Source organism: Oncorhynchus gorbuscha, linkage group LG22, assembly GCF_021184085.1.
Source record: "Oncorhynchus gorbuscha isolate QuinsamMale2020 ecotype Even-year linkage group LG22, OgorEven_v1.0, whole genome shotgun sequence".
NCBI lineage: Eukaryota > Metazoa > Chordata > Actinopteri > Salmoniformes > Salmonidae > Oncorhynchus > Oncorhynchus gorbuscha.
The window spans coordinates 12244260-12265999 of record NC_060194.1 but is presented as its reverse complement, the minus strand read 5'-3'; the positions used below and the strand labels follow the sequence as shown (position 1 = coordinate 12265999).

Below are 21740 nucleotides of genomic sequence, written 5' to 3'. Positions count from 1 at the left end.
AGAGGAGGACTCATACCCTACCCACAGGTTTTCTGTCAAAAAAAAATTCATTTAATAGCAACTGGTTCATAGGGAGAGAGTGTCTGGATTACTCGGTTACTGCAGATGTAGTATTTTGTTTCCCATGTCAAAAGTTCTGTGTCAACAGGTCTGAAGCCTATATTCAGTCCCAAAACAGCCTTACTTTAGTTTGTAGGGTGCTGTCCATTGTGCTGATATAGCGAGGCAAAGACTGGCTACAAATTTCGCACCGACCTCTCACTTCAAAATCATTCAATCAATGGTCTCGGACTCTCGGCATTTGAACTTCATGTTTATTGTGGTAAAAGCTTGATATAAGCAGAATTCAATATAATTCCAATGCAAGTACCCCCTAAAATTGTTCCCCTCACTGATTTCAACTGGCCCCTTAGTCACTTTATCCTGGTGCCGGATCTGGTGGCTATACTAATGTGTTTAATTTCATCCACTCTGTTTTTATGCATCAGGAAGGCAGGAGTCACCCATCGACTACAGGAACACTGTTCCCCACACCAGTACAATGAGCCCAACTTTGAGGTGCACTTTGGGCACAAGAGCTGAAAGAAAACAAGGGTGAACAAGTAAATGCTGAGTTAGTGGTTCTCAATGGTAGTCATCAAGGAGTCCCATTTGTAGGTTTTCATCCCCACAAACCTATCATTCAGTTTGAATTCTGTTTAATTAACTCATCTGCTAAATGTAGTTAGTCAGTAAGACTGCTTTATATTGTGTTAAGATACATGAATACGAAATAATAATACCAAATGTTCAAGCATAATAAGTGCACAAAAATTAAATGCATGCTTATTTCACACTGAACAATGTGACAAAAATGGACATAAACTGATAATAATAAACAGTCCCAAATCTTCACGGACATAACAGACCCTACTGTTTACTTTACATCAGGTTTAAGTTGCTGGAGTTTGGCGTATGCATCCCCAAAGTTCATTTTGTGACATTTCACCAAATAAGCAGTCACCACCGCCGCACTCTGACTTTGCCCTACATTGCTAAAACAAAAAAACTCAATTACATGTCAAATGCATGTGAGGCTATCATCATGATGTGCATTAGGCGACTCCAGATTTGATAGGGCTCGCGCACCAATGCACAAGGACAGCTTTTGATGCATTGCAAGCATCGCATATGAAGAGGATGCAGTCATCCAGGTGGCTGAGTAGGTCTGTGGAGGACTCGTCCAGGGCATGGACACGCTTCATCCTAAACGACCCATCGGGTGAAGTGGGCTGCTCTGAGTCCACTGTAATGCCAGCATTAGTCAGATCCTGGGCATAGTTTAGGTCGGATGCCGCGCCGATGTAGACTCCATCCTCTAGCCGAACATTGGCTTGTCATCAAGGATTTCTCTGGGGTAGAAGACCAGTGGCACTGAAAAGACTGCGAGATGCATGACTGATATAGAGAATATGGAAGTCGTTAGCTAGGTAACTGGTCATTTTTTACAACAATTCTGTACTAGATAGCTATGTTCCTGATAATCAAACTATAACGTTTACAGTACCAGTCAAAAGTTTGGACACACTTACTCATTCAAAGGTTTTCTTTATTTTTACAATTGTCTACATTGTAGAATAATAGTTGAAGACATCAAAACTATGAAATCCTGCAGCCACTACTGGTTCCTCGTCATCCCTGGTCTCATCTCTGGACTTTGTCACTGGGCTCCCTCCGTCTGATGGTAACACTGTCATTCTGACGGTAATCAACAGGTTCTCCAAGGCTGCCCATCCCATTTCATCCTTCTCCCCAAACTACCTTCTGCCAAGGAGACGGCCCAGCTTATGGTGCAGCATGTCTTCCAGATCCATAGACTCCCGGTAGACATGGTCTCCGATCGGGGTTCTTGTCTCAGTTCTGGAATGCATTCTGCACCCTTATTAGGTCATCATGGGTACTGTCACGCCCTGATCTGATTCACCTGTCCTCGTTATTGTCTCCACCCCCTCTAGGTGTCACTTGTCTTTCCCAGTGTATATATCCATGTGTTTCCTGTCTCTCTGTGCCAGTTCATCTTGAATGTCCAAGCCTACCAGTGTGTTTTCCTGCTTTGCCTTTTCTCCTTTTTCTAGTCCACCCGGTTTTGACCCTTGCCTGTTCTTGACTTTGTACCCGCCTGCCTGACTATTCTGCCTGCCCTGACCTCGAACCTGCCTGACTATTCTGCCTGCCTTGACCTCGAGCCTGCCTGCCACTCTGTACCTCCTGGACTCTGATCTGGTTATGACCTTTTGCCTGTCCACTACCATTCTCTTGCCTATTCCCTTTAGATTTATTAAACATCTGAAACTCCAACCATCTGCCTCCCGTGTCTGCATTTGGGTCTCGCCTAGTGTCATGATATAGCTAGCTGATCTTCATTATGTCAACAGACCAGGTGGTGCAGGAACTTCAGGTAGCTTGCAACCAAGCGGTTTTGAGTTCAAATCCCAAGTGCCTCCCCATGTTGTCACATTTATTTCACAAGAGATCATGTCACGTAGTTTCATGTTATCACTTTGCTTCACATGTTGTCACATTAACGTCACGTGTTCGTTCACATGTGAAATGTACAGTTGAAGTCGTAATTTAACATACACCTTAGCCAAATACATTTAAACTCAGTTTTTCACAATTCCTGACATTTAATCCTAGTAAAAATTATCTGTCTTAGGTCAGTTAGGATCACCACTTTATTTTAAGAATCTGAAATGTCAGAATAATAGTGGAGAGAACTATTTTTTCAGCTTTTATTTCTTTCATCACATTCCCAGTGGGTCAGAAGTTTACATACACTCAATTAGTATTTGGTAGCATTGCCTTTAAATTGTTTCACTTGGGTCAAATGTTTCGGGTAGCCTCCCACAAGCTTCCCACAATAAGTTGGGTGAATTTTGGCCCATTCCTCCTGACAGAGCTGGAGTAACTGAGTCAGGTTTGTAGGCCTCCTTGCTCACACACGCTTTTTCGGTTCTGCCAACACATTTTCTATAGGATTGAGGTCATGGCTTTGTGATGGCCACTCCAATATATTGACTTTGTTGTCCTTAAGCCATTTTGCCACAACTTTAGAAGTATGCTTGGGGCCATTGCCCATTTGGAAGACCCATTTGCAACCAAGCTTTAAATTCCTGACTGATTTCTTGAGATGTTGCTTCATTACATCCACATAATTTTCCTACCTCATGATGCCATTTATTTTGTGAATTGCACCAGTCCCTCCTGCAGCAAAGCACCCCCACAACATGATGCTGCCACCCCTGTGCTTGACGGTTGGGATGATGTTCTTCAGCTTGTCTCCCCATTTTTCCTCCAAACATAACAATGGTCATTATGGCCAAACAGTTCTATTTGTGTTTCATCAGATCAGAGGACATTTCTCCAAAAAGTACGTTCTTTGTCCCCATGTGCAGTTGCAAACCGTAGTCTGGTTATTGTTTTGGCGGTTTTGGAGCAGTGGCTACTTCCTTGTTGAGCGGCCTTTCAGGTTATGTCGATAAAGGACCAGTTTAACTGTGGATACAGATACTTTTGGACCTGTTTCCTCCAGCATCTTCACAAGGTCCCTTGCTGTTGTTCTTGGATTTATTTGTACTTTTTGCACCAAAGTACATTCATCTCTAGGAGACAGAACGCGTCTCCTTCCTGAGCGGTATGACGGCTGCGTGGTCCCATGGTGTTTACACTTGCGTATTATTGTTTGCACAAATTAACGTGGTACCTTCAGGCGTTTGGAAATTGCTCCCAAGGATGAACCAGACTTCTGGAGGTCTATAATTTTTTTCTGAGGTCTTGGCTGATTTCTTTTGATTTTCCCATGATGTCAAGCAAAAATGCACTGAGTTTGACGGTAGGCCTTGAAATACATCTTCGGGTACACCTCCAATTGACTCAAATTATGTCAATTAGCCTGTCAGAAGGTTCTAAAGTCATGGCATAATTTTCTGGGATTTCCCAAGATTTTTAAAGGCACAGTCAATTTAGTCTATGTAAACTTCTGACCCACTGAAATTGTGATACAGTGAATTATAAGTGAAATAATCTGTCTGTAAACAATTGTTGGAAAAATTACTTGTGTCATGCACAAAGTAGATGTCCTAACTGACTTGCCAAAACTATAGTTTGTTAACAAGAAATTTGTGGAGTGGTTGAAAAATGAGTTTTAATGACTCCAACCTAAGTGTATGTAAACTTCCGACTTCAACTCTATATACACTACCGTTCAAAAGTTTGTGGTCACTTAGAAATGTCCTTGTTTTTGAAAGAAAAGCCAATTTTCCATTAAAATAACATCTCATTGATCAGAAATACGGTGTAGACATAGTTAATGTTGTAAATGACTATTGTAGCTGGAAACAGCCATTTTTTAAATGGAATATCTACATAGGCGTGCAGAGACCCATTATCAGCAACCATTACTCCTGTGTTCCAATGGCACGTTGTGTTAGCTAATCCAAGTTTCTCAGGAGTGGATTGACCCAGTGCACAACTGAGCAAGAGGAGAAGTACATTAGAGTGTCTAGTTTGAGAAACATATGCCTCACAAGTCCTCAGATTGCAGCTTGATTAAATACTACCCGCAAAACACCAGTTCTCTTGCTCAGTTGTGCACCGGGTCCACTCACTCGTCTTTCTCTTCTGGTTAGAGACAGCTGTTCTGTGAAGGAAGTATTACACAGCTCTGTACGAGCTCTTCCGTTTCTTGGAAATTTCTCGCATTGAATAGCCTTCATTTCTCAGAACAAGAATAGACTGACAAGTTTCAGAATACATTTCTTTGTTTCTGGCCATTTTGAGCCTGTAATCAAACCCACAAATGCTAATGCTCCAGATACTCACCTAGTCTAATGAATGCCAGTTTTATTGCTTCTTTAATCAGAAGAACAGTTTTCAGCTATGCTAACATAATTGCAAAAGGGTTTTCTAATTATTAATTAGCCTTTTAAAATTAGAAACTTGTATTAGCTAACACAATATGCCATTGGAACGCATGAGTGATGGTTGCTGATAATGAGCCTCTGCACACCTATGTAGATATTCCATAAAAAATCAGCCATTTCCAGCAACAATAGTCATTTACAACATTAACAATGTCTACACTGTAATTATGGTCAATTTAATGTTATTTTAATTGTCAAAAAATGTGTTTTTCTTTCAAAAACATTTCTAAGAGAGCCCAAACTTTCAACGGTAGTGTACATCATTGGTTGTGAATTGCTCTTTAACTCTAGTTCAATTCTTGAATTTTCATTTCATTTGCCACACCCACAACCTATAGGAAGCAGGAAGTAGAATTAAAGGAAGTAGAATTCAATGAAATTCCAATGGCTTATTTATTCTAGACTATACAATTTACATTCTAAATAATTATAGTGGTCTGGAAATATTGTTGTCTATTAATTCATATTTTTTTAAATATCAGAAAAAAATGCATTTTCCATAATGCATTAGATCAAACACTGCCATATGAAAGGGAACAAACTAGCATCTTGTCACAATGAAAAATACTGTTCAACATCTCAGAGTGAATCAAAATAATATTTGAGAAATGGTCTGTGTATTCTCTTTGCATTAATAAGTGGCAGATCCGTTTGATAAAACATTTATCAAATGAATGAGACTTTCATTGTCACGCCTTGATCATTGTATTTTGTGTTTTTGTTATATGTTTGGGTAGGCCAGGGTGTGACATGGGTTTATATGTTGTTTTCGTATTGGGGTTTGTATTATTTGGGATCGCGGCTGATTAGGGGTGTTGTTAGGCTTGGCTGCCTGAGGCGATTCTCAATCAGAGTCAGGTGCTTATCGTTGTCTCTGATTGGGAACCGTATTTAGGGAGCCATAGTTTCGCTTTGTATTTCGTGGGTGATTGTACCTCTCTGTGTGTTGTAGTCACCAGATAGGCTGTAATTAGTTTTCACGTTCCGTTCTGTTGTTTTCGTATTTAGTTTAAGTTATTTCATGTACCGCATTTTTCATTCATTAAAGTCATGAGTAACCAACACGCTGCATTTCGGTCCGACTCTCTTCTTTCAACAGACGAACGCTGTTACATTCATGTTTCATGTCTCAGTTGAATTAGTTTGAATGGCTTTGAATTAAATTCTACTTCCTTGCTGCTTCCTGTAGGGTGTGGTCAATTCAGATGGGCCTCAACTCTGCCTAATTATGCTAGCTATGTCAAGGGAAAGGGAGAGTGGGAGGAGCTCAGCCATTCACATAAAGAGACGCGCGTGCAATTATTGAACTGGGAACATTTTCACGCGGTGAGGAATTTTACAACATAACGTCACAATCAGAACGATTGGAAACTATTTCACTGCGAAGATTTTTATGTTACACGGGGAACTTGGGCTGCAGGAGTTTCCTTTTTATTTTCCGTGTAATGCAGGGATGTATGTAGGCTACTGTTTTGGTGGTATGACAATACAATACATTTTGGTCTTGGGAGATGCTGCAAATATGAGATTTGCAATTTATGTGAACTTGCCTAAAAAAAGTATGTTTAATTCAAAATTCAATGCAAATATTTTGATTATACATAGTATTAAAATTTGACCCCCCCATGTAAGATGTTTTTTAAAAATTGTTTCAATAGGTGGCAGCAAATATACATATTAAGTGGATGCGGTGCTCTACAGAATATCTTGATAACTGTCAAAGAGAATATTCATTTATAACCATTTTGTCCATTCAACATAGAGTTTATGGATTCACAAGACATGCAACAAGAATTTGAAGTGTTTTTTGTTTGTTGTGAAAATTATGATTCAGCAGGATATTCATCAAACTGTCAATATAAAATAGTCACTTGTTTACAAAGTATGTAATAGCATGTGCTATTGTATACTTTACTCTATATACTTTACTCTGAACTCAACAACACCCAGTTTGTTATTGATCAAATCTGATCTTTTGATGACAGTCCATGTCTGCTCTCCAATTTCAGCGAGCGTCTCCAATAAGCCCCTTGACATACATTATAAATAGTACAGAAATCTGTTCCTAGTGGGCGTGACGACAGGGTTAGGCTACCCTCAATTTATTGCCCTTGCTGAAAAGTAGGCCTTCAGTGTCTAGTTTGGACATTTCATCTTGGTTTGGTCACAGGAAACGCTGTGATTCTGACAGTAAAATATGACGATGTACTTTCATATTTCTTTCCCACTTCCCTTTTTACCACAAGTATCTAAAAAATTGAGTGTTATTTGCTAGAAGTGATACTGCCCTTTTGCTTGAGGTTGGACCTTCTTAAATGTGATGTGAAATCTGACACGATGGCATTTGAGCAAGTGTGAGTCACTCTCCAAGGGCCTCTGCAGCCTTGATGTGGACTCGGGCTTGCAGAGCGGCTCTGATCAAACAATCATAGATATCACACGTTTGACAAATCTGACATGCATTTGAACCAAAACACTCATCCATACACCAAGCTGCAGTAACAGTGAAACTTGATGGTGTAGTCAGTAAACTGATAAGTTGGATGAATGACTTGCAACATAATGTGAACGCAATCAGAATGATATGCATACATGTAAATGGATAGTTATATTGATTTGTATTCAGAGTAGGCCAACATTAACTTATGAAAAATCTTTGCCATGTATGGCCATTTAGTCAAGAGCATCCTCTAAAGGAGATGATATTTTTGACGTACATTTTCAAATGGGTTAAAGTAGCTGAATGGTACACCGATATGCAAATAAGATCTGTCCTAGCTAAAAATCTTTGACTTGTCATCAATCAGGCGGCACTGGCAGGGAGCTAGACTTCCAGTAAAACATGGTGTGCTTTTTTTGCGTGACCAACTCTGTTGACTCTTACATTGCACATAAACAGGTCACAGCTGTTTTGGGCTTTGGGTGTAAAAGTCGACACAGCCGATTCCAGACCAAACGTGGGCCCCCCTGCACCGTGGGTTCTTCTAATCCCTGCTGGGCGGCTTTCCACTTCTGTTCATCCCCTTCTGTCTCCCTCTATACCTTGACACGACGAAGCAGGTGTCTCCGGGCCCTAATCTGATTGGTCCCTTCAGGACAGCTCCATCTTAACCTGAGTTGGTCTCGGCGAATCCCTGATCCAGCCGCCTCTTTTACAACCGTGGCGCTAAGCCAGACCGCTGATCCGGTATTCTTTGCACGCATATACCATGCAATGGGATGGGATTATTGTGACATTTTCAGTTCATTGGTGTCTAATTGGGGTATATCTTTTGTTTGGGAGACATTAACCATCATTTCAAATAGTGATTGTGGTTAATCTTAGGTCAGTTAGGACTGGACCACATCAACGCATCCTTGCGTGGTCTGGTCTGATTTACTGTAATTACCTATGTTAACCCTCTAGAAACTGGGGATTAACAGGTTAATACAATGTGGAGACAGACCGTGTTCCCTTTGAGCTAACACCTGTAGAAAATAGATTAGGACTTGGAGGAGTCGCCATAGGAGCCACTCATGTTTCAGAGGCCTTCTGGAGATGAATGGCCTTCCCACTGGGCACCCACTGGTTGAATTTACATTGTTTTCACGTCATTTCAATGACATTACGTTGAACCAATGTGGAATAGACGTTGAATTGACATCTGTGTCCAGTGGATTGGTCCTTGGAGGGGGTGGAAACAAAGAAGGTTTTCATGGTTCCATGTTATAGGAAAAGACTAAGACATAAAATGTTTTAAAGAACGCTGCATGTGGGCTGACCACCACTCTTGAATAGCAAAGTCCTACATACATGAAAAGTACCTCGTTACTCATGGTCACCTTATTATATATCATCACAGAAAATATATGGCACAGACATACTGTAGGTTCCTAGTGTTGCTCTTGTAGATGCCAAAATATTTGAGATGGCATGTGAATATGAAATTCCATTGAAACAAAAAGGAGGCTACAAAATACTATTGTGGTAAATGTTTCAATCTTCTTCTGTAACTGCTGTACCATTATGTGTAGATTGAGCATGGTCAGGAATAACCCTGACCCTAATTAATTGTGATATACAGTATTTAAGGTACAGTCGGCACATGGCACTTATTTGCTTTTTCCTCCAAAATGCCAGGATATCCCTTGCTCTCCTTTTATTATCCACTGCTACATTCTGACCTATTGTTGTCGCGGGTTTTCACTGTCATTGTACTTTTGAAAATAATTATTCTGGCCACTATCTTGTTTATAAAGGAAGAGGCTTGAGTGTTCCTCCAATTTGGCAGCGGGCGGGTACTCTCTTCCTCTGTTAGTTAATGGTGTGCCCCCCGGTTCCCTTTTCTGGCATTCTTCAGGCCCTATTGATTTTGCTCTGTTGTTTCCTGTCAAATGTCCTCTTGAAGATGACTATTTTAGCCCACTGTTTGGCCACTGTACTGTGCTTCAGGTGGAGTTCTCAAGGGAAGGGCCAGGTGATTTCCTGTTGTTTGTCTCCCGATTGTTCCCAGAGGTACTCTTTGTTTGGTCTGTTTGCTGGAACTGTAGGAGTTTTCGTGAGCCACCCTACTCCTTCCTCTTAGTCCTAACCCTTGAATGTTTGCAGATATGTAAGGTGGAAGCTATATGGTGGAAGATTCGCCAATACACTGCCTATATCAGACCCTTCTATCCAGACCCTTTGGACCAGGGAACATTGAGGGGTTAGAAAAAGGGGGTAAGAAAAAGGAAGTGAATTGGGACAGGCTGTTGTTGGTCTCATGTACCAGACTCATAGGCTCACTCCGTAAGTCACAGCAGCTGTTGAAAGAGACTATGGAAGCCTGAACATGGACCGGGCGGACACATTTTGTCCTTTCGGTCGTTCCCCTACTTGACTGCATGGGATCTCTCCAACGGTTGTTCTGCTGATTAAATGACCAGAGCATGCTATCCATCTGGTTAACTGCTCAGCTGGCTTTCACAATATTCCCCTTTTGTCTCGCTGCCTCTGAGTTATTGCTCAAGGTTTTTGTTGTTGAAGCAATGCTCATTTGGATGCAAGGAGCCTATAAACCAATAGGCCACACAACCTCCATAAGTTCCATTTGGATTAGCTGATTGCTAATGATGTCCACTCTCCCTGAAATGTTTACCTCAGAAAGTCCTCTGGTTTTCTAATGTGATGAATTGGACTAACATTTTGATGCCCGGCTCTAGTTTATAATCCATTTGGATACGTTGTTGGATGACCTGGGGACTGGAAAACAATTCCAGCGTTGTTGGGGTTCCTCAGGGTTGAGCGTTGGGCCCATGGTGGACGCTCATATGTTGATCAGCGTGTCATGGGTCAGGTCCCATGAGCCCGGCTGACAGATCTGTTGAATAAGATTTATGACGGACTTCCTGTGCGTCATTGGAGCGCTGAAACGAGACACCAGTCATGAGGTAATGCTACTCTAGCTGTCTTTCCTGTTGGTCAGCCCAGGGCTTTCTCCAGTAAAACTAACGTTAAGACGGTGTCTCAAAGTAACTGCAAGGTCTCCTTTTTTGTCTGTTTGTTAAAAAACGGTTTGGTGCTTAACAAAAATACAATATTAGAGATAAGTAAGTACAATTCTTGCTCATCTTAATCAAGTCAAGATCTTAGAATGACACAAGCTGGTTGCGACTTCAAATTTCCACAGACTTGAATGTCCACTTTCACCTTGAAATGCCAAAGTGTCTTCATCTGGCCATGTTGATTCAATATGTTGACTCACTAATCCCTGAAGGGTAGTATTTCTGTACTTCTTGAAGTTTTTATTGATTTGGCCAAACACAGAGGGGCAGATACAGCAAATTAATGAAGAAGTGGCCCCTTTTACAAGACTTCAGAGGAGAGCAAAGGTCCCGTCAAAGAAGGACAAAGAGTTCCTTGATAAATGACGGCCATCTTTTCAAACGCTGATGAGAAACCAAACCTGAAATGGAATCCCCAACTGTCCGTTAGCCTCATCAAGCTCCATATTCAAAACACTGTACTGTCCAGCTATAGATCTCTTGATACACCCTCCTAGCCTGAAAATGTCACTGACATGGGTTGTTTTTTGTTTGTGTCTATTTAACTCGACTGGACGCATGGAAACTTAGCTGATGCCAAAGAAAGAGCTCACAATGGAAAGTTGGGTTGCACGTTTCATCTTTTGTGCCCGGAGATTGATGATGTATGAGATTGATGATGTTCTACACGCCTGTGCTGTCTGTTCCCAGTCCCTGTGTGCTGTGCGGCAGGGATCCACTCAGCAGCAGTGTGGGGGGTTGATGATGGAAGAGGGGGAGGGAGCTTATAGAGGCATGATGAGACTCCGATAATGAGTTCACGGCAGATGGAGAAGACCCAGCCAACCAAACCGACCGTTCACACACACAAACACACACACGCAGATGCACAGGTCACGCTATAAGACACATTCACACACAGACAGTCGAACACACACATGCACATACAGTCATATCCGCACTCAAACACACCACACACACTCAAAATCACACACTCAAATCCATATTGCATGAAGATACAAACCCACACACACAAACGCACATCCCTATCTCATAACCTCATATTTATTTAACTAGTGGAGGGAGGGGGATTTAACTGTGGTGGTTATAATGCTCACGTTGTGTAACAGACCAGACCGATACCTTTGTAACACTGACAAAATAGAGGAAATAAAGCTATTCTGCACATATCGTGGGCAGATGCAAAATGCAGTAGTGGAATCCATTTTTTTTAATCATCATGTACAATCATCCTTTTCCGCTACAACTATTCAATGTGCACTTTACCCAATGAGGACACTATCGAGTAAGCTTGCTTCACTGGGCTATATGAGGGAAAGGGAGGGCTGTGGTGGTCACTTGTCCTTCTCAGCTCTCTGTTGGGTTAATGCTTCATCTTAGGTGATGCTATATGGTGTTGAGTGTGGGGTCTGTTGCCTCTGTGCTTTTCAATGGCTTTCACACAGCCTATTGTTGTGGACAAGCATCAATGCTTGCTCATGTTTAAACCACTTCTGCAATGATTTAAGTCACATTATTTGATTATGTTGAGGTTTTTTATTTCTGAAGATTGAAATGCACACAGTCAGGCCTATATGTTATTTTTCATGATTCGGGAAACACAGACACAGACACACACACACGTGCCCACATGCACACAGACACATACAGTACACACAAACACGTGCCCACACGCACATAGACACACACATGCACACCCACAACAACCAACTTTGTTTATTGATTGTTATTCACAGATGTCCCCTCCTGTTTCGATTTTGAACCATAAATAATCCTATAGTTTATCTGATGGTAAACGTGATTCAAAATAGAATAGTCTTCTGCCACTTAAAACCGTGCTGTGCAATGACACTGAGTAACAGGGGACAATGTCCTAGACCATGTGGCTCCATTAGTGAGATAAAAGCAAGGTTGATAAATAGTATTTTTAGTCCCCTTCTTCGACTTTCATGAATTTACATGATCTAATGGGGGGGACAAATGAAAAGAGGCCCGATTAGTGTGGAATGAGTTGGAAGAAAAGCTATTCATCTTTGTTAGCATCCTCCTGTGTTCTTTTATGGGTCGGTTTCCAAGAAGGGGGAGCTGGGGGAGGCTTTCCCAGCCAGGGAGCAGAGCGGCGACTGACGGAGTGGCCAGCCACGGTGCTTGCGGAGTTACCCTGTCACCCCCACGAGAGTTCAAGATTGTGAATGTTGGTGACTTCTTAATAACCTCCCAGGGCAGTGGGAGCACCACACCCTTAAATGACCCCTCCTCACTCTTTCGAAAGATCTTGGGTGGGGGGGTCCAAGGGGGTCTTCAGACCTTCCATCAGTGGTCAAACGTAGTATTACTATAGCCACATCCCTTTGGAATTTGAAGAATGTTCACTTTAATTCCTCAATGACATATTAGCATAATAACCTACATATTGACATTCTCTGATTTAAACATTTATCTGTGCAAGAAGAAAGATTTGAATACATATCGTCCTCATTTGGAATGCCCAAAATGTAGCCTAACAGCAGATTTTAAGTGGAAAGCCTATTTTTAAATGTAGGCCTAGACTACAAGTAACCTAATAGGTTTAAAGAGAAACCAAATTTGATAAAACATGGATCTCACATTGAATCAATGGGATTCTCATTCAATTCTAACTCAATGCCATTATTTTAAAGCACAAACTATTTCCATGTAATTTTCTTAATATTGGTGATAAGACAAACAGTACATTTTTTAAAGATGTTTTAACCCATATCTACAATGAAAATGTCATACAGGATTTGCACTCGTTTAAACAGTTGGATTTATAAATCTTCAATTTGAGCTTTTATCCTCTCTCATAATAAAATGCATTGACAGGCTGCGCGAACTATCAACATCTGTCGCTGTATTTAGTGGGCGATGGCTTTGCATGGTGTATCTGTGTCGGCAGATTAAGCAAATAACGTTATCATTTTGGAGAATCCCATTTTTTCAGCCACCCACTCCACTTGGCCCCTCCATGTGTGGTAGTCCAACCAGGCAATTGAGAGAGAATCATTCAAGCCGGGAACGGCGTTCACAGAGATGCTGCTCTGACGGCTAAACAAGAACATCCATCGTTGAGAGAAAAAACGGACGACAATAATAACTCCCATACAGTTATGGATAATAATGAATCGTGTCTACATCTAAGTAAGTACGCTTTTCCTCACTCTTTAAAGTCTTCGGACACGAGCGGTACGCTATATCCCGCATAGGCTGCTCCTGCAGCCTATGCAATCGCGTGTCGTTTGATAAACGGAATTATTTTTGCACAGTGGACTTTACACCCGCTGGCAATAAATCATGCGTGGCAATGTTATTTATCTATGTAGTTAACACTCGTCCCGCGCCTAATGTATAGGTCTATTGACAAGAAGGCAGTGTCAATGCACAACAAGCCAGGTGATAACTTATCTTAGTCTTGGTCAGGGTTTGGCACTTTAATTGCGCTTATGTAATTTATGGCTATTTTAACGCGCTTCTTGTAAAACTGTTTGCTGGGTCTTATTTATGGGTCTGGCTTGGCAAAGAAGTGCTTATCCATGCGACAGAATGATACATTCAACCACCTCGCCGCTGTTCTAGAGGAAAGTTAAAACAAGACCACCGTGAGAGAGTCTGACTTTTTTCACTGCACACTTCTCTTTAGTTGACCACTTAATTGGCTGACATTGTTCTGATTGAATCATCATAATACCTTCTATCAAATAACCACGAAGTGCCCACACCACAAGCAATGAAATAAGCAGCCATGTGGTCCTAAAGACCTCGTCTGTCTTTCTATTGGAAATACGTATTCTTTTCTATTCAATATTCTATCCTATTGCATGTCCTCGCATGATATACAGCCGACTTTATATCGTTGCCTTATGCATATTTCGATTTTAGAGTTCTGAAAGTACAGGTCATGGTTAGACTACTATAACACCACCTATTGGCAATCAATAATTCATTCAAGAACAACCACACATTCAAATAAAACCATGAAGAGTGTAGCCATTTACATTTGGGAATAATTATCAGAACAAACATGAATACATGCATACATTAAACGACAGCCTTCTATTATAGTATGAATTATTCTGAAAGTCTCCCAATACATTATTTCCTCATGCTTTTTATGTATGTGCAATCACATGCTCATATTGCTACAGAAGGCCTCCTTTTACTTCACTGGTTCTCTCTCTCTCTCTCTCTCTCTCTCTCTCTCTCTCTCTCTCTCAATTCAAGGGGCTTTATTGACATGGGAAACATATGTTTACATTGCCAAAGCAAGTGAAATGGATAAACAAAAGTGAAATAAACAATAAACAGTAAATATTACACTCACAAGTTCCAAAATAATAGAGACATTTCAAATGTGATATTATGTATATTTATTTACTGTGTTGTAACAATGTGCAAATAGTAAAAGAACAAAAGGGAAATGGGAATTTACAATGGTGTAGTGTATGTTCTTCACTGGTTGCCCTTTTTTGTGGCAACAGGTCACAAATCTTGCCGCCATGATTGCACACTGTGGTATTTCACCCTACAGATATGGGAGTTTATCAAAATTGGATTTGTTTTCGAATTCTTTGTGGGTCTGTGTAATCTGAGGGAAATATGTGTCTCTAATCTGGTCATACAATTGGTAGGAGGTTAGGAAGTGTAGCTCAGTTTCCACCTAATTTTGTGGGTAGTGTGCACATAGCCTGTCTTCTCTTGAGAGCCAGGTCTGCCTGGCTATGATCACTGAGTCTGTATATAGTCAAAGCTTTCCTTAATTTTGGGTCAGTCACAGTGGTCAGGTATTCTGCCACTGTGTACTCTCTGTTTAGGGCCAAATAGCATTCTAGTTTGCTCAGTTTGTTTTGTTAATTCTTTCCAATGTGTCAAGTAATTATCTTTTTGTTTTCTTAAGATTTGGTTGGGTCTAATTGTGTTGCTGTGTTGGGGCTCTGTGGGGCCTGTTTGTTTATGAGCATAGCCCGAGGACCAGCTTGCTTAGGGGACTCTTCTCCAGGTTAATTTCTCTGTAAGTGACGGCTTTGTTATTAAAGGTTTGGGAATCACTTCCTTTTAGGTGGTTGTAGAACTTAACGGCTCTTCTGGATTTTGATAATTAGAGGGTATCAGCCTAGTTCTGCTCTGCATGCATTATTTGGTGTTTTACGTTGTACACGGACAATATTTTTGCAGAATTCTGCATGCAGAGTCTCTCTCGCTCTCTCATGTGAACAAATCAGTATTAGGCAAGTTTGTCTTTATGGGTTCATCCCGGTTTTGTCTCCTCTGCAACAGTGGACTTTGCTTTATTTGAACTTTGCATTGGTCAGACTACTGCTCTTATCCCACTGGGCACAAACTGGTTGAATCAATGTTGTTTCCACGTCCTTTCAACAAAATAAATCAATGCGACGATGTTGGATAAATGTGGGAAGCTGATTGGATTTGCAAAAAGGCATCAATGTCAAGTAACTTCTGGGTTTTGTCATTTTTTTCCCACCCAACTTTGAACCTACAGTAAATCCAATGACATGGTTCAAAGTCTTGGTGATTTCACGTTGAATTTCCGCTAGTTGACAACTCAATAAAATTACAATCAAAACGTTGAAAGGATGTTTGTGCTCAGTGGGATGTGTGTATCAGTGAAGAGGAAAAGGTCCACCCACTGGGTCTACCTGGATAGTCCAACCAAAATGAAAACGTGAAAGACAATCAGCAGCTCCTGTGGGACATTGAAAGTTAACTTAGAAAACGACTTTACTAATTAAAAACCAAAACGTATATTGAATGATTTAATTGATTAGACAACTAGGAGCACATATAATCATCATTTTGTGGGTGCTTATCTTTGTCCTATTTCACACATGTACAAGTGTGTATTTAACACGTGTGAATTGGGAATGTGTTTTTTTTTTCGCGTATCCTCAACTCTCCCTGAGACACCCTCAGAGAAAGGGGTCACGGCCAGGCTTAGGCATTATCAATGGCGAACCTGGAGAAATTAGTTAGGTGCCTTGCTCAAGGGCACATCGACAGATTTTTTTTCACCTTCTGGCCTTTCGGTTGCTGGGCCAACGCTTTAACTGCTAGGCTACCTTTTTATTTTTTATTTAACCTTTATTTAACTAAACAAGGAAGTTAAGAACAAATGATTATTTTACAATGATGGCCTACCACGACATACCCTACCCCGGCCGATGCTGGGCCAATTGCGCTATGGGACTCCCAATCACAGCCGGTTGTCATACAGCCCATGATTGAACCAGGGTCTGTAGTGACACCTATACAGCCCAGGATTGAACCAGGGTCTGTAGTGACACCTCTAGCACTGAGATGCAGTGCCTTAGACCGCTGCACCACTCGGGAGCCCTACCTGCTACCCCCCAATACAATGGAAGAACACATTGTAGTTGAGTAGGAAGCAGCCATGTTGGCTCTATGGTCACGCCTGTGAGTGTGCTGATCTCTTCATGCAGCAAGCAGTCAAAGAGAATGAGAATTCATGTGGCCAAGTCATTAGGGTTTTTACTGCCAATGGTGATTAGGAAGGCTGACTTGGGATCAGCCCTTTTAACAACACAAGGCTACTAATACTCTCGTCCACTGACTGAGCCTCTCAGAGAATGCAAGAGAATGGTTTGAGGCTATACGATTACTGAAAATATGCATTTAATAGCACCATTCATGCATTTCAAACGACTTGAAGGTGTATTTAAGCTGCATGTCAACTATCGTGTATTCTTATGCCAGGCTATCTGAGGATAACTTCACTATTAACAGCAACTCTTATATTATTTCGGCCAAAATATGACAATACTGTTGGGGTTGTAAAAGCAGAACTAGAACTATCAGGTAAATCCGCAACTCTGAACCTGAGTAGTAGAATTTGTAATAGACATATCCTCTCAAATCATATCAAAATGTATTGGTCACATACATGTGTGTAGTATATGTTATTGCGGGTGTAGCGAAATGCTTGTGTTTCTAGCTCCAACAGTGCAGTAATATCCAACAATTTCACAACAATACACACAACGCACACACATCTAAGTAAATCAACGGAATTAAGAATATATAACTATATTTAAGGAATACCTAGAATAAGATAAAGTAATCCTTCTCACCCCCCCCCCTTAAAAGATTTAGATGCACTATTGTAAAGTGGCTGCTCCACTGGATGTCATAAGGTGAACGCACCAATTTGTAAGTCGCTCTGGATAAGAGCGTCTGCTAAATGACTTAAATGTAAATGTAAATATGAACGAGCAAAGTCAGAGCGGCAGAGACCATTGACCATTGACATCCTTCTCAGTGCTGCCTAGGTTTTTTTTTTTAAAGCACGGATGGGCAACTTTGATGGGGGTGCGGGCCACAACAAAAGTGGAACTCATCATGAGGGGTCGCAGTAGCTCCTGGGTCTGTGTACCCACATCCATATACGCCCTCCACCTTGCGAGCAACACATTTTAGCGGCCCCCCCTCGTGATAGCGAAGAGAGTTTTGCAATTTCATAACTTATTTCATGCAATTCTACTAATTTTGCCATTGGACGGAGAGAATAATGTGCAGGTTTACAGCTAATTTCCTACAATTCTACACAATTTGCCATAAGGTGGAGGAAAATGTTTGCAGTTTTTTATACGATAACTGATGATCAATGGCCCCACCTAGATCGGTAATTCAAACTTGCTCACTACAAGTTTAGAGAGCTGGCTGCTAAACTAATTTACCAATCTAAAAAAAAAATGCCGACATGGGCTAATTGAGTGACTGCTGATACACAACCAAATTTCGAAATTGCACCTTGTATATTATATTATTCTAACTCTCAACGGTAAGTTGAGACCACGGTTTTCTTTATTTTTACTATTTTCTACATGGTATAATAATAGTGAAGACATAAAAACTATGAAATAACACATGGAATCATGTAGTTAACAAAAAAAAGTGTTAAAAATATATTTTATATTTGAGATTCTTCAAAGTAGCCACCCTTTGCCTTGATGACAGCTTTGCACTCTCTTGGCATTCTCTCAACCAGCTTCATGATGTAGTCAGCTGGAATGCATTTCAATTAACAGATGTGCCTTGTTAAAAGTTAATTTGTGGAATTTCTTTCCTTCTTAATCCATTTTAGCCAATTAGTACAGTTGTGACAAGGTAGGGGTGGTATACAGAAAATAGCCATATTTGGTCAAAGACAAAGTCTATATTATGGCAAGAACAGCTTAAATAAGAAAAGAGAAATGACAGTCCATCATGACTGTAAGATATGAAGGTCAGTCAATCCGGAAAACTTCATGAACTTGCAGTTGCAAAAACCATCAAGTGCTATGATGAAACTGGCTCTCATGAGGACCGCCACAGGAAAAGAAGACACAGAGTTACCTCTGCTGCAGAGGATAAGTTCATTAGAGTTACCTGCACCTTAGATTTCAGCCCAAACAAATGCTTCACAGAGTTCAAGTCACAGACACATCTCAACATCAACTGTTCAGAGGAGACTGTGTGAATCAGACCTCTATGTTCGAATTGCTGCAACAACAAAAAACACTACTAAAGGACACCAATAAGAAGAAGATACTTGCTTGGGCCAAGGAACACGAGCAATGGATATTAGACCGGTGGAAATCTGTTCTTTGGTCTGATGACTCCAAATTAGAGATGTTTGGTTCCAACCACTGTGTCTTTGTGAGACGCAAAGTAGGTGAACGGATGATCTCCACATGTGTGGTTCCCACCGTTAAGCATGGAGGAGGAGGTGTGATGGTGCTTTGCTGGGGACACTGTCAGTGATTTATTTAGAATTTAAGGCACACTTAACCAGCATGGCTACCACAGCATTCTGCAGTGATACGCCATCCCATCTGGTTTGCGCTTAGTGGGACTATCAACTGGACAATGACCCAGAACACACCTCCAGGCTGTGTAAGGGCTATTTGACCAAGAAGGAGATTGATGGAGTTCTGCATCAGATGACCTGGACTCCACAATTAACTGACCTCAACCCAATTGATATGGTTTCGGATGAGTTGGACCGCAGAGTGAAAGAAAGGCATCCAACAAATGCTCAGCATATGTGGGAACTCCTTCATGACTGTTGGAAAAGCATTCCTCATGAAACTGGTTGAGAGAATGCCAAGAGTGTGCAAAGCTGTCATCAAGGCAAAGGTTACATTGAATATGTATTTTTGGTTACTACATGATTCCATACAGTATGTGTTATTTCATAGTTTTGATATCCTTACTATTATTCTACAACGTAATGAGTAGGTGTGTCCAAACTTTTGACTGGTACTGTATATATAATTTTGTTTTTGTCTGCAGGCCTACAAGTTTCCCATCCCTGAAAAAAGGTTGTTACATATATGTAATTTTGAAAATCACAGGGAAATGATGTAGTAAAACATTTAGACCCAGGTTTTTAAACAGATGACAATGAATTATATTCAGCAGCAGCATAGTAAGAAGAGGTTATGAATAAGTCGTTCAGATTCCTCGGAAACCTAAAAAAAAGTCCCCCAGTTATACTTTGTTCACTATTTATAAATATATAACACTAGCACACATCCTTCCTACTTACGCCCACTTAATTGCCCCAAAACTGTATAGAACTGGGATGGCAGCGTGATTTCAGTGTTGAGACTTCCTAATATCACTGAATAAATCAGCCTCAGTTCATATGGGGCTTCACAGACAGACAAGACGGACGGACGGGTGACAGACAGAGAGCCAGACAGACAGCAGATGAGCAAACATATAGATGGACAGATGGACAGACGGATATAGAAGAGATAGACTTAAAAACATCTTCAGTAGACCAAGTTAGGCTGTCTGTCTGGGGTGAAGCCACATGAACTGATGTTGATTCCTTCAGTGCTATTTGAGCGGTGCTGAAAAAATGTAGTATCCACTTCTGCCTCTCCTCCAGGGAACGAAGACCTGCCGGGAGGAGTCGTAGCTCTCCCTTCTCAATACCTCTCTCTCTCTCTCTTTGTTTCTCCCTCTTCCTCCCTCCATCTCTCCACAGACACAGAGGGATCCAATGGCCAAACATGGGGCTAATGTTTCATTGACAATTATTTGATGATGTCCTTTAATGGGTAGTACAAGACCCATGGTGTTTTGGGTCCTGGGCGCTGAGAGGCCCTCTATGTGCTGCTGTGTTTGGAAAGGGGTTAGGAGATAAAGAGAGGGAAGAGAGTGGGGAGATCAGGTGGCACCTTCAGTCCTTCTCTCTCTCGCTCTCTTTCTCCCTCTCCCTCTCTTGCTTGGCATTCAACAACACACCTGTTTCTTATCAGCTATCAGTATGTAGCTTGGTACTTGTCGAAACTGTGTGTTTGTACATGTGGGTGCGTGTGAGAACGCTGAAGTTGTGTGTGTCTGTGTTTCATTCCCTCCGTCCGCCCAACTATGTCTTATGTGTGTTAGTATCTAGTTTAATTACCCAGGACCCTCTGCTTTCTGTCTGACCTAGATCCATCCTATAGGAACAGCCTCAGGTCTCTATCTGTCTTGTCATCATTACCTGGTTCCTACCATGCTCTATGGTTTCCAATGCGCTTGCTGCTGTGGGCTACACTCCTCCACCTGACTCATTGTGTTTGGATGCTATAACCATCCTTCTCAATCCTACATACACCATTCTGTTCTTCATTTTTTCATTTTATTGTCATTTGTTGCCCCTCTCTCTCCTTTGCTTTCTTTCTTTCTTTCTTTCTTTCTGAATAGGGAACTCAGAAATAGTCTGGACAGAAATAGAGTCAGGGCCAGGCACTATGCTCTGTGGCGACTGATCTATACACTGGCAGGCTTGTGATTCTGAATCAGTTCCCTTATCTAATTGTCATTTTTTCTGCCCCAGTCTGGGCCAATCCTAGGGCTTCAGTATAGTGCAGTTCCACAGATCGAGAGGGGCTCGAGGTTGGCTTCACTCTTTATGTAAACTTCATAATGTTGTAGCCTCTTGTAGGATGATTGGGGAATTCAATAGACTAGCCAGTATATCATATAGATAGTCACTATACTACTATGTCATACAGTAACTTCTTGTATTACAACATAACGTCTCAATGTAGAGATGTTTATCAGCTTGTTTTTGTTGTGCGAGTTCAATTGGGGTCAGACATAGCAGACGGTTTCTTAGAGAAAAAGATCATTGATGACACAGTAGCCCCAACAGACACGTGAAGCCTTGGAGACAGATACAGTTCTGTTCAGTAGCTCTATAGATCAGCATCAATACACTGTGTCCTC

General features: G+C 41.2%; 2 protein-coding genes across 4 annotated transcripts in view; one reads left to right on the top strand and one right to left on the bottom strand.

The window, feature by feature from the left end:
- Nucleotides 1–413: 413 nt before the first annotated feature.
- Nucleotides 414–1910, bottom strand: LOC124009077 (dual specificity protein phosphatase 12-like). The gene is made up of 3 exons (XM_046320578.1): nucleotides 1801–1910; nucleotides 926–1034; nucleotides 414–578 (listed from the first exon to the last, which is right to left on the bottom strand). The coding sequence occupies exons 1-3, from the start codon at nucleotides 1908–1910 to the stop codon at nucleotides 414–416; spliced, it is 384 nt and encodes a 127-aa protein (XP_046176534.1).
- Nucleotides 1911–13400: 11490 nt separating this feature from the next.
- Nucleotides 13401–21740, top strand: part of LOC124010047 (retinoic acid receptor RXR-gamma-A-like) — a 43288-nt gene continuing 34948 nt past the window's right edge. For 2 of the 3 annotated variants that reach the window (XM_046322372.1, XM_046322370.1), the window contains exon 1: nucleotides 13402–13643. Coding sequence is in view for 2 of the 3 variants with exons in the window: in XM_046322370.1 (XP_046178326.1) it covers nucleotides 13613–13643 (31 nt within the window). In the remaining variant the exon portion in view is untranslated. Of the gene's footprint in view, nucleotides 13644–21740 lie in introns of all 3 variants that reach the window. The other variant, XM_046322371.1, reaches the window with a different exon arrangement.

Excerpts from the sequence above, each read along its gene's own strand:
- LOC124009077 (XM_046320578.1), bottom strand. The coding sequence starts at position 1,910 with ATGCATTCCAGAACTGAGACAAGAACCCCGATCGGAGACCATGTCTAC. Across the intron at positions 1,035-1,800 it reads GGCCGTCTCCTTGGCAGAAG|CAATGTAGGGCAAAGTCAGA; the intron begins GTAGTTTGGGGA and ends TTTTTGTTTTAG. Across the intron at positions 579-925 it reads TCCAGCAACTTAAACCTGAT|CTCTTGTGCCCAAAGTGCAC; the intron begins GTAAAGTAAACA and ends GTTTTCTTTCAG.